Source organism: Coregonus clupeaformis, chromosome 37 (assembly GCF_020615455.1).
Source record: "Coregonus clupeaformis isolate EN_2021a chromosome 37, ASM2061545v1, whole genome shotgun sequence".
Classification (NCBI taxonomy): Eukaryota; Metazoa; Chordata; class Actinopteri; order Salmoniformes; family Salmonidae; genus Coregonus; species Coregonus clupeaformis.
In genome coordinates, this window is record NC_059228.1 from 10,886,777 (window position 1) to 10,906,564 (window position 19,788).

The following is a 19,788-nucleotide window of genomic DNA, read 5'->3' on the forward strand; positions in this document are numbered from 1 at the left end:
ATTTTAATAACATGGGTAAACAAGAGAGTGGATTTCACTTGTATTTTGCCAATCCAAACTGCACATACGTAAAATGAAAAGTCAGAAAGGTCATCATAAATGACATTTATGAGTAAATCAATTGACACACAAAAAGGGGATTACAAGACAAATCAGGCAATAAAAACACATTTTGAATGTTTAAACATGGTCCACTGGTTATAAAATCATTGAGTGACCTATTTAATGTCTGTCTGACTGACACCCTGTCACTTCTGTCATCGCTCTTCTCAATGAAATACTAAAATACTCCACGCCCCACTCAGTGCAATCTTGATATTTGGACTGGGACAATATTATGTGAGTCTCTCTGTTGTCATCAGAATATGTATTTTGCCATTGGACTGAAACTGAAAATGAACTGTTACTGTTGTGTTGAGGATCAGGTATAAGGCAATGGGAGTTTGGTTGGAACAAACAGTTTTTGAGAATAAGTGCAGAATACTCCTCTTAAACCCTTTAGGACATATACCTATGCTCACAGTGGATGTAGTGGGGGCAAAAGTGGGCTCACATTTGTTACAATGGAAATAATTAAAAGAGAAAAATACCTAATATTTATTTGAAAGGTTTGTACATTTTCTACAAGACTTAAAATATGACTTATACTCACATAAACAGAGAGGACCTGCTACTTCTGGATACTGTACTTTGTCACACCCAAACACCTTATGTGGGCATCTCTAGCATATTGCTGCTTCAATAGAATGTAAAGTGCAACAGTGCATATATATTTTGAGAAAATGGTTCTGTTTATGCAAGCCATATAGTTTTTTCCCTTCTTTTTAATGAAACCAGCTATTTTGTATAGAGCTTATGTCGTTTACAGATATAATGGTTATATGGTTGTATATAAATAAAGAAAATCTAAGTCTAATCTGCATGTTTGTCTGAGTACATTAGGGGCTTACATGACTGTACACATGTATTTATTTAACCAGGAAAAGCCCATTGAGAGGCAAGTTAGACCTGACCAAGGCAGCAGCAATTAATATAACATTACAAAAAAAATGTTTTAGTAAAATACAATCAGCACAACAACAACACGATCCAGCCTACAGTAACACACAGAGTCTTGCATCAGAGTTTTAAACTCATTGAGGGGCACTAATACATCTAGGTGAAGCAATAGATTGTATACTGTTATATGCCTCTGGGGCACATAGGAGAAGGCAGTCTTGCCTAACTCCGTAAAAGCCCTGGGGACTTTAAGTATCAACCACCTAGTAGCCCACGTCTGGTAACTGCTAGTGGTGAAGGAGAGCAGGCTAGAGGTAGAGGGAGTTTACCCAGAATGGTTTTGTAAATGAACACGTACCAATGTAGCTGTCTGCGCATATAAAGCGAGGTCCAAACCACCATTTGGTACAACATGCAATGGTGGGTAAGTGACTTAGTAGTAATGGTGGGTGACTGATTTAGCATGTTTAACGGAGCGGGACACTAACCCGGACGCTTATAAGAAATCCCGCTATGCCCTCCGATGAACCATCAAACAGGCAAAGCGTCAATACAGGAGTAAGATCGAATCCTACTACACCAGCTCTGATGCTCGTCAGATTTGGCACGGCTTGCAAACTATCACAGATTTCCAAGGGAAATCCAGCCGAGAGCTGCCCAGTGACGCGAGCCTACCAGATGAGCTAAATGCGTTATTTGCTCGCTTTGAGGCAAGCAACACTGAACCACGCGTGAGAGCAACAGCTGTTCCGGACGACTGTGTGATCACGCTCTTCGGATGTGAGTAAGACCTTTAAAACAGGTTAACATTCAAAAGTCTGCAGGTCCAGACAGACTACCAGGGCGCGTACCCACAGCATGCGCAGACCAGCTGGCAAGTGTCTTCACTGACATTTTTAACCTCTCCTTGACCCAATCTATAATACCTACATGTTTCAAGCAGACCACCATAGTCCCTGCGCCCAAGAACGCCAAGGTAACCTGTCTAAATTACTATTGCCCCGTAGCACTCACATTTGAAGCCATTAAATGTTTTGAAAGGCTGGTCATGGCTCACACCAACACCATCGTCCCAGACACCCTGGACCCACTCCAATTCGCATACCACCCCAATACATCCACAGTTGATGCAATCTCTATTGCACTCCACACTGCCCTTTCCCACTTGGACAAAAGGAACACCTTTGTGAGAATACTGTTCATTGACTACAGCTCAGTGTTCAACACCATAGTGCCCTCCAAGCTCATCACTAAGCTAAGGACCCTGGGACTGAACACCTCCCTCTGCAACTGGATCCTGGACTTCCTGTCATGACGCCCCCAGGTGGTGAGGGTAGGCAACAACACATCCGCCATGCTGACCCTCAACCCGGGGGCCCCTAAGGGGTGCGTGCTTAGTCCCCTCCTGTACTCCCTGTTCACCCACGACTGCATGGTCACACTATCATAAAGTTTGTAGACGACACGACGGTGGTAGGCCTGATCACCGATGACGATGAGACAGCCAATAGGGAGGTGGTCAGAGACCTGGTAGTGTGGTGCCAGGACAACAACCTCTCCTTCAGCGTCATTAAGACAAAGGAGCTGATCGTGGACTACAGGAAACGGAGGGCCGAGCATGCCCCCATTCACATCGACAGGGCTGTAGTGGAACGGGTCGAGAGCTTCAAGTTCCTCGGTGTCCACATCACTAAGGATCTATCACGGTCCAAACACACCACCACAGTCGTGAAGTGGGCACAACAATGCCTCTTCCCCCTCAGGAGGCTGAAATGATTTGGCATGGGCCCTCAGATCCTCAAAATGTTATACAACTGCACCATTGAGAGCATCTTGGCTGGCAGCATCACCGCTTGGTAGGGCAACTGCTTGGCATCCGACCGTAATTCAACGTCTATTCCACATTGGTTCAATATAATTTAATTGAAATGACGTGGAAATAACGTTGATTCAACTATTGTGTGCCCAGCGGACCAACTGTTAGCCTAGTAACATGGGGAACTAACGTCTAGTAGGGTGTCCACTCAGCCCTAGGCTTTCTCACAGCGACTTTTGAGGATTTTACATGTCTGCAAAGTTGTCGCAAAAAGCAAAATTAACTTGACACAAGCTAAATTAAATGTAAAAGCCTTTGAAAATAAAAAGCCTATGGTACGCTGCTACCTTGACATTTCACAGAGATACGCTTGTTTCTGTGATGAATCTTCAAAGAAATAACAGGAATTTTGCATTAATATGAAAAGCGTATAGTAAAATATGAAAATATTACATCATATCTCAAAATAGGTATCTATCTTACCTCCATAGCCGTGGGAAGTAGGGTGCTGAAGCTGCTGCAGCACCCCCTGATAAATCACCATTTAAAAAAAGTTTAGTGCAGGAGGAAAATACTCCTCACCAGAGCATGGAGTAAAATAGCAACTCCAATAACTTTTTAACAGATTATGATAGAGACATGAGGTTTGGAACGTTGGTTTTCTTAGATGAGTAACTACACAATTAACATATTATTTTACCCATTGGTCAAAATATGCGTTTTTGATTGGGCACCCTATGTCTAGACCAGTGGCGGCTCCTGAAAAAATTCTCAGGGGGGGCAATTTTTCTGATGATTTAGGTGACCTACACACATTTTAAAAAAGATATGTCCAGCAACAACATGAAGACAGGGGCAGCATATAAGTCAATACCAGAAGCATTTATTGACTGATCTCAAAAGTGTTGGCTTACAAAAGCAAAATAAGTTATCACAGTAAAAATAATCAAGGGTGTTCTTTCACATTCCTCAACACTGCATAAACAATATGCATTTCCATAAAACACCTCATCTAATTGTGCCACAAAGTTGACAAGTCCAAGAAAAATACCAGGGTTGGTGGAGCCCTCAGTTTCATCTTTGCCTCGCAAAGCTAACTCAAACACTCCGCAAAACTTCACACACTGGATTAGCCGGCTGAGGATGTGGCGGTTCTTGCTAACCTCATCGTTGTGGCGGCGGACAGCTAGCCTGTATCCCTCATCCAGTTGAGTGGCAATGTTCACTCTCCCCAAAGCAGACAATCTCAAACAGCTATCCATGTGGGTCTTTGACAGCTCATGTTTCTTAATCTTTTCTGAAAGATGGTGCATGTCCGTTACACCAGTCGCTGTCCAAGCGGTGCTGTCTGCCGTGCCGCCTTCAGGGTGAAAGAGTAAGCAGGGGTAGCAGAAGACTGCATTAGCTACATCGCAGCCTGCTAGCCAGGTTTTTCGTTCGTACCAATTTTTGGAAAATCCTCGGGTGTAGGACTTTCCCCCTTTAGTAGAAACCTGTTGAATTATTAAATTTGGTCTGGGAGGTCCTAATTGCTTCGTTGCCAATTTATCTTGATTTGTTCGCCGACAAAAAGGAACTTCTTTCAAAGAGACAATCGAGTTGCACTGAACGCTAGCCATCTTGACAGTAGTACGTGAATTGATTGACGCTGCTACCTGCTCTTTTCTTAGTTACGTTCATGGTTATGTTACGTATGACGAAAGCGCGTAAGTGCAAGCCCTCCCGGAACCCATAGAGATTGTATTGAAAGCTCTGATATTTGAAAAAAAAAGATTTTACATGAGAGTCTATGAGAGACTTCTGGGGCGATTTTCAACCTGACTGAAATCGCCCCAAAAGGGGCGGGGCCATTTGAAGCACGACTTTAGCCTGATTGGACATTTAGTGGCAGATCAGACGTCTAGATTAGAACACTGATAACTACTGTTGCCGTGATATAATTGATTAGGAAAAAAATCCCTTCCTTTTCCCGTTTGGCAGTGCGTCGCCCATATCGCCCTAATGAACACACCGCCCCTGGTCTAGACACTTTTATCCAGGGGAGATGAAGTTTATGAATTGGCAGGCTGGGCTGTGGGACAGTGGATGTGCGTTGATAATTCAAATGGAATTGTTAACAGGCATTACCCGGGGATTGTGGCGAATAACGCCCTGCTATCGCTCCCTGCTATCAACCAATCAGCATCCAGGATCCAAACAACCCGTTTTATAATAGAGCTCGCCAGCTTGTGTTTCTAAAAACCGGAAATTAGTTAGCATTTTCTATGGCCATTGCTATGGGGGGAATGAATGGGGAAAATAAAGGGGTTTTGGGATATATGCCGAAAATAAGGTCTGAGATTAACCTAGGTTTAGGAGATCTTAGAACAAAACGTATCAGTTAACATGAACTTTATGAATGATGAAGCCTTTATGTGCTCAAAATATGTAAGAGAAATGTAACTACAACATTAGCCGCAACATTTTTCACGTCACTACGCCTACCATCAAATCAAAATCAAATGTTATTTGTCACATGTGCCAAATACAACTGGTGTAGACTTTACCGTGAAATGGTTGCTTACGAGCCCTTTCCAACGAAAATAGTAACACAAGAAGAATAAAATACACAAGAATAGAGCTATATACAGGGAGTACCAGATCAATGTGCAGAGGTACGAGGTATTTGAGGTAGATATGTACATGAAGTCAGGGTAAAGTGACTACACACTTCAGGATAGATAAGACTAAAATTAATTTTTTTTAAACGAGTCTACGCCACTGTCCGCCAAAAAGCTAGTTAGCTTAGTTAGCTTTCTGCTTACCAGCTCAAACGAAATATTGTATATTGTTTTGCTCCAGGCTCAACCCCATATCTCTTCAGCGGGATGGTGCTCGTTTTATCGGTTCCCGAACTATGTTGTCCAGAGGAGACTTTGGGTCCATCTGATAAAGTAAGCTAAGCCTGTTAGCTAGAAGTCAAAGGCATGCATTTACATTACATTTACGTCATTTAGCAGACACTCTTATCCAGAGCGACTTACAAATAGGTGCATTCACCTTATAGCCAGTGGGATAACCACTTTACAATGTGCCAGAGCAGCGAACAGTTTTGACTGGGCTGAGCGGGAACTATGCTTCCGCAGAGGTAGGGGAGCCAGCAGGCCAGAGGTGGATGAACGCAATGCCCTCGTTTGGGTGTAGGGACTGATCAGAGCCTGAAGGTACAGAGGTGCCGTTCCCCTCACAGCTCCGTAGGCAAGCACCATGGTCTAGTTTTATTTTGTACATGTTAGCATATTGTTTGCGTTTTACTTGTTTTGATTAAATAAATGCATCAAAATTCACAAAATGTGACATTAGCTGATAATATCTCATAGAACAAAACATGTAATATCTCCAAGCCTGTGTTTACCATATCCTTAATCTTGTCATTTATCCCCAAACCCTACCAAAAAAAACATGAATTTCCCCATAGCCTTTGGCCAACGAGCCATGGAGTTAGCCTGTTTAATAGTCATGGCTAGATGGACTCAAATTATAGTCAGATTTAACTTTTTGTAGCAGGTTAGTATAATTCGGTTAAGGTTAGGAAAGGGTTAGCTTAAATGAAGAAACAATTTTTGACAAAAGCTGGACCGTTTAATAGTGCCTACAAAAAGCCGCCATTATTGCCTAATGTTCTCTATTCTAAGCAGGCACCACTGAGCCAGCCTGTGTCATTAATACTGGGTCCATCCTCTCTGCTCTTCTAGCCAACAAGGAGAAATTCGTGATCCGACCTTATTCGTAACTGTTGTTTTTGTTTTGCAGCCAAGTAAAATGTACTACAAGTTAAATGGGGTTACACAAAGACTTGCCGGATCGGCACCGAGTGCTTACAGCCCTCAGGTAGGAACAGAAAGCATGTCTAGCAGGCAGCCACAGATGTAAAAGTGCAGCAGTGACCTTCACATTGTTAGCTAACGTTAGCTAGCAAGGGTTTCAATTGGGCACAACAAACAAATGTATGGATTTACACAACATGGCTAAGAAAGCACACCACATTAGATAATATGTATTTTATAACAGCTAACTGGCTAGCTAAGTATTTGTTGTGGTTGGCTAAGGTGACTCGACGGACAAAGTTAGCTAACACAATAGCCCTAGCTAGTAACGCGTTAACCTGGCAAGTTGCTGCCGGTTAGCTAGCAGCGTTTTGTTGCAGAGACATTCCGGATTGGTGTTCTTGTGCATTTCCGGCAGACTATACGCTTTTTGGCGTATTGCTGCCGTTCTCAGTTCGGAATGTGCCTTCCACATTGTGAAGAAAAAAAATTGACTAATGGGAAAAAATGTAATTGCACCACCATCTAAGAGCCAATTTATGCTTGATCCGAAAATGTGGTCGGAGGCGCCGTATGGATAGTGTGACGCAATTGCAGAGCCTCTGGAGGCAAAATTGAGCTCCCTAAGGCATTGCAGTTCGCCTAAAGAAATGTTGTAACAAGGCGGAGGGCTCCACATTGACATGATTGGTTGAAGGTAGGTGAGGGCGGGAGGTACTGTATAAACACAAACTCACTTCCTTGACAACTTCACAACAACTCTGCGCTGCTCAGCGAAGCACAATAAGTATGAATGCTCTGACTTCTGCAGAGGCCATATCACCCTAAATGCTGCACGGCCAATGCAGATGGCAGAATGACCATGCAGTGCCATTAACGCCTTGGACACACTGACCGTGTTATTGCGCAAAATGGTACACAGCATCATCTGGATATTTGTACAACAAAAGTTAAACATTCACCTTCTGCTACCATTTCTGTCAATCCGCCGACGCATAGTTTGAACCATACGTTCGATAAATCCAACGTATGCACCACGCAGAACGCACTGCCTCTGCAACGCAAGGCAAACACAGCATTCCATTGGAAATTAATGTACTTCTGGTGTACCAAAATGCAAATACACTGTCGGTGTGATCGAGGCGTAACCCTGCACCGACTGCAAGGCACTACAGAGGGTAGTGCGTAAGGCCCAGTACATCACTGGGGCCAAGCTTCCTGCCATCCAGGACCTCTATACCAGGCGGTAGGGGGTACCGGTACAGAGTCAATGTGCAGGGGTACAGGTTAGTTGAGGTAATATGTACAAGTAGCAGGGGAGAACGGCTCATAATAATGGGTGGAACAGAGCAAATGGAATACCATTCCACCTATTCCGCTCCAGCCATTACTACGAGCCCGTTCTCCCCAATTAAGGTGCCACCAATCTCCTGTGACATGTAGGAAGTGGTAAAGGGACTATGCATAGTTAATAAACAGCAAGTATCCGCAGCATAAAAATGGGGATGATGCAGATAGTCCAGGTAGCCATTTGATTAACAGTTTAGCAGTCTTATGGCTTGGGGGTAGAAGCTGTTATGGAGCCTTTTATTATGTTATTATTTTTTTATTTTTTTTTATTTTTTTTCCTACCAAATATTTTCTTACTTAACCAACAATGCAGAGTTGTGTTTTTTTGTAAGGGCTTGTAAGTAAGCATTTCATGGCGCATGTGACAAATACTATTTAATTTTATTTACACCATCCCCAAAAACCTACCACCCCATCCCAGTACTTGGCCCTAAACGATCCTACACCAGGCTGTCGGCCTGGGAGGATGGAACCCCTTCTCACAACTATCTTTAGATCTTCTGCACTAAAATCTCTCACAACCAAATATTTTGCTGCTGCTGCAACTACCACAGCTATCTTCTGTGATTTCTGCTCCATCAGAGCAGTGCAGTTGATGACCATGGCTATAAACGCAAGAAATCCAACCTTACTAAAACTCATCCTCTCTGGCTCTCTCTCTTCAGGCCTACTCACTGGGGGGCTCCCAGTCGACTCACTCGCCCTTGGGCTGTCCTCTACCCTCTTCATTGCCTCAGCATAGGACATTTTCTGCCCCACTCGAACTCTGGCAATCTCTCTCGGCACTTCGGACCCCCAACTGCATGTGCACCCCCACTGTTGGCACACAGTGCTTTCTCTATCCCCACTCCCTCTGACTATGCCCTCCTGCACATTTCTCACATTGTGGGTTCTCCCTTCTATACACTGCTGCAACATGTCAATCCTTGGCACCTAAAGCACTGACGCGTGTTCAGAACCTAGGCCCTCACAGAATAGCAAATATAACCTAACCTGACCTTATCATGAAGAAACTCTGTCAAAGCTCAACAAGACAGACTGGGTATTCTCAGTCTCGCTATTGCCACCGGATCTACGTCTCACCAAACGGCAGGCGCCACAAACACTAGAAATATTCATTTTCATTTGATCCACCGCTACACTCAACTCTACCCCACTGCTCACCACTTATAGCGGCGCCCTGATCCAGAGAGCAAAGCACACCACAGGTTGAGCCCTGGGCAGCGTGACTCGAAGAGCCCGCTTCCTTTGAGAGGCGGATACACAAAAAATCTAAACAATTCCACTTCTTGAAACTTTAACAGATGTAACCATTCCCAGTTTGTCCTTTTCCCAGCCCGAAACAATGTATGGGTCGGCCAAAAAGCAGGAATCCACTCTTTCCAAAAATCTCACTCCTACCGGTCCAAAATCATCTCTGGTAGGATTATCAGGGAAAATGTTGGAATTCTCCACTACACATGTCTCCACAGGTAGGTCCACTTCATCCTGGACTGGCTCAACCTCAGAGCGCTCACCACTGCCGTCTGACTCCATTTGTAGATCATCAAGTTTCTCAAGCGCATGAAGACCTATAAATCAGATTACTTGGTTTGTAATCAGGAGACGTAGGTAACAATTAACTCATTAGGAATTTGGGGCACCACGGAAGAAGGTGTTTAACGAGTTACCATCTCCCGAATTAAACTCTTCGATGTAGATGTTATATCGATAACAGTCACTTATTAAATAATTACCTCTTATCAGCCTCATTCTGAACGTCGCATAATCTTTGAACCTGCAAGAACCCTAAACTTATTGATGAATCAGCAATACACAAATTGGCTTAATTATTTACTAACTAAATAATAACACAATACAAACACACACACGCACACAGGTTATTGATTACTAACGTAATACAATGAAAACAGGTCCCTAGTGGACTGGACTAACAATAGCATGAATGCTTGGGTAGAAGGAGAGTTGGCTGATTCAGAGAGAGGGGGGAAAGGAAGAGACAAAGGAATTCACTTATCGGACATTTGTAAACTACGCTCACGGAAATACAAATGCTTAGCACACCCTAATAACCACTCAATCGGATTAGAAATGCAAAATGTATTTACGTGTAGCTGTCTTCGATCGTTGAGCTGATGATGTAGGACTTTAGTTTGCCCACCAGAGATCCCAATGTAGAGTTTCTGGTCGTAGTGGTGGTTAGAATGGATACTTCAGATGTACCAGCGGTTGTCTGAAAGGGATTGTCCTTCCCAACTCTTGTCTTTAGTGAAAAGTTCTCTAGACGACTATACATGCCAGCTGCAGACTGAGATGATAAGGTCTAGTGCATTGTCTTCTTCTTCACCTCGTGTAGAGGTTGAGTGTTTGAGTTTCTCCATTTCAAACGTGTGGACTCACGTTTTCTGGTCTAACCATTTTGTAATGTGTAGCTTCAGCTTCACGCTTCCTGGTGTGGTAGAAATTCAACCATTTGCAACATCCGGCTTATACCGTAATCTACTTGGTCTTCCTTTGGTAATGGAGTTGTAGTTTTAAACCATTTTGTAACGTTTAGCTCACGCTTCACGTCTGCTGGTCTAATGTTAATTTGTTTTTCAAGGCTTTTTAGGCACTCGGGGTAAAAGGGGCGTTCCATCATGTTTGTGCTCATCTGGGCGTGGCCACTGGCTGGGAACAAATCAATATGGAAAACAATCATCTCATCTAGAATGCTAAAATCACACTGTTATTTTCACAAAAGTATTATTATACGTAATAATTCGTTTTTATACAGCGATTTAGATGCAAACCTCATAACTGGGAAGTGTACACCCCCAGAGATAGTTATGTTGTTCCACCGTCTTAAATGACATCACAACATGGTAATGAATTTGACATGTTCTTTAAGTCCCCACCGACCATTTCCAACATTCTTTTAAGTAGGAATATTGTTTCATTATCCACTTTTGGATGTTGGAGTCTTGGCGGGAAGACTTCCTTTGTCTCACAGGGAAATTCCCTCTCCCAATACTGCATGGCATGGAAAGAGTTTCTGCAAGGAATTTACGACCGGTCATAAAACTGTCCCCCAGGAAAGGGGGTGTTCAAACCTTTGCCTAGCTGGCATCTTTGATCCTCAGCCCATGAGGGCAAGTCATGACAGTCCCCCTCTAGTGGTTAAATCTTGGTATTATTATGCAAGTTGCAACCCACCATAAAAATGACCACTGGATGTCCTGGTTGTGGATCATCGTTGCGGTCCCCCTCTGGTTGTTTACCTTGGGAGGATCTCTGCAAGCTGGAAGCCACCACAAGAATGGCCAGGGGATGTCCTGGTTGGGGATTGCCGTTGCGGTCCCCCTCTGGTGGTTTACCCTGGTAGGCTTTCTTCCAACGGAGCAGTCCACCACAAGAATGGGCAGTGGGCATCGCCGTTCCGGACCCGTCGTCCAGCCTGGTAGATCTGGGCAGTAACTTAGGCAGATGTTAACAACGCACACACACACACACACTCCCGAAATGCATAATTACATTTATTTCCCAAATGAGTGGCGTTGTGGCACTAATTGATGGTTGTATGGGGAACTTGTTTATGGCTCTATCACTTCCTAAGTGTCAGAAAATGAAAAAAATGAATAAAAGTACACTGCTCAAAAAAATAAAGGGAACACTTAAACAACACAATGTAACTCCAAGTCAATCACACTTCTGTGAAATCAAACTGTCCACTTGGGCAGCAACACTGATTGACAATACATTTCACATGCTGTTGTGCAAATGGAATAGACAACAGGTGGAAATTATAGGCAATTAGCAAGACACCCCCAATACAGGACTGGTTTTGCAGGTGGTGACCACAGACCACTTCTCAGTTCCTATGCTTCCTGGCTGATGTTTTGGTCACTTTTGAATGCTGGCGGTGCTTTCACTCTAGTGGGAGCATGAGACGGAGTCTACAACCCACACACGTGGCTCAGGTAGTGCAGCTCATCCAGGATGGCACATCAATGCGAGCTGTGGCAAGAAGGTTTGCTGTGTCTGTCAGCGTAGTGTCCAGAGCATGGAGGCGCAACCCTCTCTGTTCTCATGGGAAAGTTTACAACTAGATTTGTTTCCTGCTCTGGCGGTCTCGTACAGTGTTGCACATATTCTCGACCCCACCGGCCTCGACGAGGCTCATCATGGGTCTGGGCTAGTATTCCCCTCCCCCACCAGCGGTGGGTGTTGGTGTCCAAGGCACAAATGAAAAGGTCGGACCCTTTGTACGAGTTGTCAGTAGCCACGTAGTTAGTAACCATTCAACCAAATCTCCTGGTGTTTGTGCTTGAAAACGCTCAGTGGCTGTCGTGGCCTGTCGGTCACCACAGCGTCTGCGTGTGGCGACCATTCCAGTACCTGCGAACTGAGACAAGGATATCTTTCTGCGATATGGCACAGCGTTTCACCGGTGGGAGTCATCGGGTCAGTTGCGGGACTGACGCCGTTAGTTTCATTGTAAGGGGTTTCAGTCCCCCTCAAAGCGGAAAATGTAACATCGGAAGCAGAGTACACTCTGCTTTTATTCCTGAGACGGCCGAAGTGCTTGCGGAAGTGTCCGTAGGACAAGAAGTTAATCTCAGCTACAGTATCGCATGACTCCAAGGAGGAGGGAAGTGGCTCATTCACAGAGACTGCTGGCTTGAAATCATGAAAGGACTGGTCAATCAGGTTTGCAGATTGAATGTGACGAGATATTGTAATATCTCCTTGGGTCAGATGCTTCACAGAGAAGTGTCGAGACATCTTTTTCGAATGGGGTTCTTTTGATATATGCTCTTTGTGGATGACTGTGTCACAGTCAGCGGTAGGAGACGACAGTATGGTCAGTGGAGACGGCACGGTTGCCTGTGACCATACTTGGTTGGTCTTCCCATCCATCAGTGGGATCAACCGATCCATCAAGTCTACTCCGAGTAGCAGGGGTTCACATTCGAGGATGGTAACATACACCGGGTGAACAAGCGATACGTCTTGGAAGTGTAGTTTCAGCATGAGTCTCATTGTGAGAGGCGAGGTAGTCTGGGTGAAACCTCGAAGTGAAGTATTGCATCTTTCCGTTTTCAACAAACGTTTAGCTGGGTTCAAAGCCCTTTTGAGATCAATGAACAACGTTTGAGAGATGAGCGTTATTGTTGAGCCCGAATCAATTAGCGCATGACAGGTTTCCAGGTATGGGCTGTTTGAGTCACGTTTTGTGGTCATATTCCCCACAAAGTGGAGTGGTCGTTCGCAATGACGTGATGTGTAATTTCTGTTCATAGTGAAAACAGATGGACTTATTGGGTTTCGAGTGGAATGAGCGGGAGTAATTTGACTGTTAACGTCCTTGCTAAGGGTGTTAATTCTGGCGGACCTGTTGTCCGGCAATTCCACTTCTAGTCATAGTGACTTGTCTTTTTCCTGTTGATCATATTCTCTCCGGTTCTTTATTTCTCTTTGATGCCTCAAAAGCTGTGCTTGCAAGCTCTCTGAGTTCTGAGATTGGCAAACCAACGTGGGCTGTAGGACCCAAGTAGTTAATGAAGGTGGGATACATGTTCAACAGAAGCATTTGTTTGAATGGATCAATACTGCGTCAGTAATGTGGGATTTGGACGTGAATTAATTTGCAAAAGCAAATTGAGGTGATTAATCAATGATAATGATTAATCATACCTGTATTTGCTATTTGGGAATTAAACTTTAATTAACCTGAAAGCGTTGCTTTATCTAGGTTAATATGGAAAAGTTTAAAATTGTCTCCTTTGTTGAACCAAATCAATTTGGATCTTATCCGAATGATCAACCTGAAAAGGTATGTTCGGCAATTTAACTTATTAAATTGAATGAGACAATGATATCCAGTCAGTTGAGATTGGCTGGGTATCATAAGTGTAGCCTGTAGTTACACACTATAAGAACACGTTTTGCCCTCACATAGAATATTCGTTTTTTCACCACTAGTGGTCACTGATCGCAGAAAGCTGAACTCGAACGAGAGTACAGAGGGGCGGGACTTCCGTCGCCCAAGACGGGGATTTCAATGTGACACAGGAAAAACAAAATGGCTGCTCTCCCTTTGTTAGCTTAGCATCTAGTGCACAGCTAACCTTTCTTATACTTGTTTTAAGCACACAAAAGGATCCCATACACTACGGGAAGGGGTTTACTAGTGACGTCTCACATTCAAACCCATTCGGCATTCTCTTTGCTAGCACTATTGTATAAACTATTAACTTAGGGCCAGCCCACATTGTATAAAATATTCTGGGCCCTCAGTTTCCCATGCCAGTGAGCTAGGGACAGACCCAGCTGTAGGCTATTTGCGCAAGGAATAAGAAGCAGTGCTTGACTTGGGCAGGAGCTCACTGGAGCTGAGTACCGGCATCTCAAATGTTCTACTGCTTGAGCTCCTGTTCCTCTTATAGGATATTAGCTCAGAAGTATTGTGGCGCTCCTGCACCTAAATATAAACTACCAGCACCCAAAATAAGTACCAGAACCTATTTCAGTGCAAGTCGAGCACTATTAAGAAGTAATCAGGTAGGCCTATTTTATGACGTTTACACTGGATCAGAGCATGACATTTTTCCCTTTCACGCTGAGTGGTTATCGAAAAGGAGAGGGTGGTAAAGATTTTTCAAATACATTGAGGAACTATTGTAATTATCAATGGTTGTAAAAACAGACTTAGTTTGCTTGCTGTTTGAGGTGAAGAAAACATTACTTTGAGAAGCTCCACAGGTCATTAGTGGTGGTGTGTTAAGCCAATCCAGAAATACTATCAGATCCCCAAATGGGCACATTTTATATGCCTACATTTGCCCGCAGGCCAGGTAGCCTATAGGCCTACTTCTATGTGTAATCAGGTGTGCGTCCTTACACAACATTGACAGTAGCGCTCCAAACAAAAGACAATGACTAAATTGACAACTCGTAAATGGAATGAAATAAACCAAAACTTGTTTTCCACAAGTGTAGCATAGGTTGTGCACTCTGCACACAATGTGTCCACTCAGACAATGAGAAGGGGAAGACTGGAATAATAATATTGAATGCATTAGAAGAAATTACCATAACCAAAGTAACAAACGTTGTAGATTAGGAATTAACGGTACATGTACTACTGGTGATATATGTAATGGGGAATTGATATACACTAACAATCAAACGCAAACAATTCACACAATGAAGTTATCAAACAATGAATGTGTACAAATTGGCGGGAGAGAGCGCAATCCGATGTCTGCATTGGCCATACAGCATTTACGGTGATATGGCCTCAGCAGAAGTCAGGGCATTCATCATACTTCTTGTGCTTTGTGGAGCAGTGGAGAGCTGTTTTCAAGGAAGTGATTTTGTCTTTATACAGGATGTATCGGCCCCCACCTGCCGTCAACCAATCATGTCAATGCGGAGCTATACAGAGCCCTCCGCATTGTTACAAAATTTGGGAAGCGCACGGCGATGCGGTACAGAGCTCGATTTGGCCTCTGCATGCCTCTGGAGGCTCTGTAATTGTCACCCTCCATAAGGAGCCTCCGACCACATTTTCGGATCGAGCATAAACTGGCTTTTAGTCTCTACAATGGATTAGTTAACTGAGATGGCCGCAAATATGTAGTGTGTGTGTTTTAGTAATGTAACACACACACAATCTCGGTCGACCAACAGCCTAACGACTAAACAATCGACCAGTCAAATTGGGGTCAGCCCTAGACCGTTCAAAATGATTTTTCCCAGTCAGAGCTTGTTTTTTTTTCCTCCCCCAGAGTTCCCAGTTGTCTTGAACGCTTGGAAGTCAGAGATGTCAGCGTTCCCAGGTGTTTTGAACGCGGCATTACCCTAACCTTAACCCAACCATTTTACATTTCAACTTCAATGGGGAGTAGGGATGTCCCAAGGATCCCGGATAGCATGGACCATTCTGGATTACCGGCGGTAGTTTCAGTTTCAAGTTTTATTAGTCGTGCGGGATACACATGTATGGTATACACTACCGGTCAACAGTTTACACTACCGGTCAACAGCAAAAGCGGTATGAGAGGAACGCCCTTCTCAAATTCAACAGTTATCTGTGCCAGTTGGTCATGTTGTCAACAAGGCAATATGATGTATTGTTCAGAAACATGCATCTCTTTTCCATAACTAGTTTTGAAAATAGAATTATTGGGAAGGCAGATAAAGCGTTATCAAACGCAATCACTTTTGCATGTGAAAACGCCAGACTCCTACTCCTTTCTCCAAGTGCTTAAAGGGATACTTTGGGATTTTGGCAATGAAGCCCTTTAGCTACTTCCCCAAAGTCAGATTAACTCATGGATACCATTTTTATGTCTCTGCGTGCAGTTTGAAGGAAGTTGCTAACTAGCATTAGCACAATGACTGGAGGTCTATGGTAACAGCTAGTGTGCTAGCTGTTATCATAGACGTTGTTACCATGGACGTCCTAACATTGTGCTAACGCTAGTTAGCATTGGCTTGCAAAACGATCTCTAACATCCTTCATACTGGACACAGAGAAATACAAATGTTATCCATGAGTTCATCTGACTCTGGGGAAATGGGTAAAGGGCTTCATTGCCAAAATCCCAAAGTATTCCTTTAACATAAGTCACTTTAGTTTTGAGACGACTTCGCCTGGATGGGGTCTTCCTGGGGCATACATCTACATTATGTATTTATTTTTTCAGTGGCGGCCACGATTTAGCAACGGCAGTGCACGGCTGCTAAATGCATAAAGGCCGAACACTGATAGTTTGTCCTATGTGTTTGTGGATGTTTGGGTCATGTGGTTTCCACAGTCTAATGTTTTGTTGTCTCTCCAGGGGTTGCGGGTAACAGTGCCCATGGAGGCCCCCCCAATGATCTTTGCCACCCCCACCAAATATGTGTCGGAGGCAGGGAACACGGTGGAGTACCTGGGACACAACAAAGTCCCTGACCTACAAAAACTCTTCCAGGTACAGACACTGCCCTAACCTTTGTTTGACCCAGACACTGCTTATCGGCTTCCTAGGGTCATTGGGGTTCTGTGATAATCACAGAACCCCAATAACCCTAGTAAGCTTGTGTGGGAGTTTTTCCTACTTGACCTTGGTTTGTTTGGTTAGAAGATGATAAAGCGATCGTCTACTCCTATGGTAATTTACTTTGACCATGAACTTTCACTGCCAAAATGTACTTGCACTGATAGTTGCATTCCTACTAGTTTCCTAGGAAGTTATACACTCCTCTGTCCCTGCAGAGAAGTTGTGAGCAATGATAAAGTTTGGACTTGAATAAAATATGACATGTCTCAGGATTCCCTCCTTTGACTCACAGTGGGGAGTTGGGGACTGCTATCAAATTTCTCATTATCTTTATTCTGTCTACATTGCAGAAGTCTGATGGTATTCCTGTGCACCTGAAGAGAGGCCTGATGGACAAGATGCTGTACAGGACCACCATGGGCCTGACCATCGGAGGGACCCTCTACTGCCTGATGGCTCTCTACATAGCTGCCCAGCCAAGGAAGTGATCTGCTTATCCAGCCTCTTCCCCTTCAAGGGTCCAGCAGGATTCTATATGATTCAGATTAAGAGCAGTAATGTGGACGATGACGATTGTGCTCACAGACGGTCAAGGAAAGGAATCCCTTTACTCCCCAGTGATATATTGCCCCTCCTTGTCTTTATTTATTCCCTAGTTTCATGTTAGGGTTTTCATCAGAATCAAATAATCTATCATTTGTCAAATTTAAGACTATCTCTAATATCACTACTTGCTCTGTGTTCTTGTGCGAGTTGTGCATTTGCACATGTATATCTCTACTGATGTCTCGGTAACAACCAGCACCATATCAGTGGTACATAACTACGACAGCTAGTATATCAACAATCTACATTTAAAAAAAGTCTGACAATGTTTTCTGCCAAAGTGCTCATCTATGTGTGTGGAAATAATTTGGGGTCTCATAGCATGGATGAATTTGGTTTCTCTTTTGTTTTAGACGAGTTGGTGGATGGGGCTAGCACCTTTTCAAAGCTAATAATGAGGTGGTACTGCAGGTTGTGTGATATCATTAATGGGTTTCTTTCTGTAATAAACTCTGCTTTTGAGAAGTCACATCTGCATTACCTTATTTGCACGGCCCCCAAGTCCCTACTTTATGGTGCGGAGGTCGTGAGTTGTCATTTAATCTGCATACTAACTGAGTGTTCTGTAAAAAGTGAGTATCTGACAAGTCATTGTAACTTTGTCTTGGGATAATAAAGTATATTTTGTTTGTAAAACATAAAACATTTTCTTTCATTTTGTTACCTGGTATAAAAAACTAAACAATGAAGGACTATCTAGCTGCTTCTAGGAATAGTTGACCATGAAACGGGATATTCCTTATAGCGGGACCTATGAACGAATGCTAGTTGGACATCCTAGTTCAACTTGTAGGTTTATTTAACATGTCATTAATTGTTATTTTCCAACATCGTCCTGGCAGACCAACTCAACTCTGCCCAATTCAAAATGTATATTCTTAAAATCAAATATTTTACATGACCTTGAGTATTGGGCTGCATCGAGGGGAAGCGGATATCTTGTTGATTGATCTTTGCTTTATTGTTGATTTGAGTGTCACGATCGTCTACGAGAGAAGACCAATGCGCAGCGTTGAATGCGAACATATTTTATTAGAAAACACACGAACAAAATAACAAACGAAAACGTGACGTCTCTGGTTACATCAACACGGAACAAGAAACCACAAACACAAAGTGAAAGACAGACAGTTAAATATGGCTCCCAATCAGAGACAACCAGCTGACAGCTGACACTCGTTGCCTCTGATTGGGAGTCACTCAGGCCAACATAGAAATAAGTAAACTAGACCCACAACACAAAACATAGAAACTAACACCCTGGCTCAACATACGAGAGTCCCCCGAGCCAGGGCGTGACATTGAGTTGTACAATAGGCAGCTAGCTAGACCTTTCCATCATACTCTTATATATCAAATTTAAATTCTTGCAGTAATTAAGTGGAGATTATCATTCATTTGAATATGACGTTTTATGGAATGTCAATTGTTGATTGACATATCGGGCTGCCTGGCCCGCAAAATTATGGCTACATTTAATCTAGCCACTTCAGATATTAGTTTGTGTTTGTTGAAAAACAGGCTGTGGGTGGAAATCTGTTAGAATGGCTCTGTAGGTAATAATTGACAAACTGATAGCAGTTAAAACTGATGTCTGAAAAGCGACTCCTAAAATGGCAACAGCCTATGTGCCTTATTATACAACCAATCACAATCATATTGGGATCAATCGGATCACTTCAGTCACTGAAAGCATCAACACACACAGATATGCTTTCTCTGTATTGTCATCCAGCAGTGCTACACTACAGTCGTGGTCAACAGTTTTGAGAATGACACAAGTATTGGTCTTCACAAAGTTTGCTGCTTCAGTGTTTTTAGATATTTTTGTCAGATGTTACTATGGTATACTGAAGTATAATTACAAACATTCCATAAGTGTCAAAGGCTTTTATTGACAATTACATTAAGTTTAGGCAAAGAGTCAATATTTGCAGTGTTCACCCTTCTTTTTCAAGACCTCTGCAATCCGCCCTGGCATGCTGTCAATTAACTTCTGGGCCACATCCTGACTGATGGCAGCCCATTCTTGCATAATCATTGCTTGGAGTTTGTTAGAATTTGTGGGTTTTTGTTTGTCCACCCGCCTCTTGAGGATTGACCACAAGATCTCAATGGGATTAAGGTCTGGGGAGTTTCCTGGCCATGGACCCAAAATGTCGATGTTTTGTTCCTCGAG

At 43.4% G+C, this 19,788-nt stretch overlaps 1 protein-coding gene across 1 annotated transcript; it reads left to right on the top strand.

The window, feature by feature from the left end:
- The first annotated feature begins 6,496 nt into the window (after nt 1-6,496).
- On the top strand, nt 6,497-18,252 carry LOC121553341 (cytochrome c oxidase subunit 7A-related protein, mitochondrial). The gene is made up of 3 exons (XM_041866379.2): nt 6,497-6,685; nt 16,800-16,934; nt 17,354-18,252. Exons 1-3 carry the CDS (start codon nt 6,617-6,619, stop codon nt 17,489-17,491), a joined length of 342 nt encoding a protein of 113 aa, XP_041722313.1. The 5' UTR covers nt 6,497-6,616; the 3' UTR covers nt 17,492-18,252.
- The last annotated feature ends 1,536 nt before the right edge of the window (nt 18,253-19,788 follow it).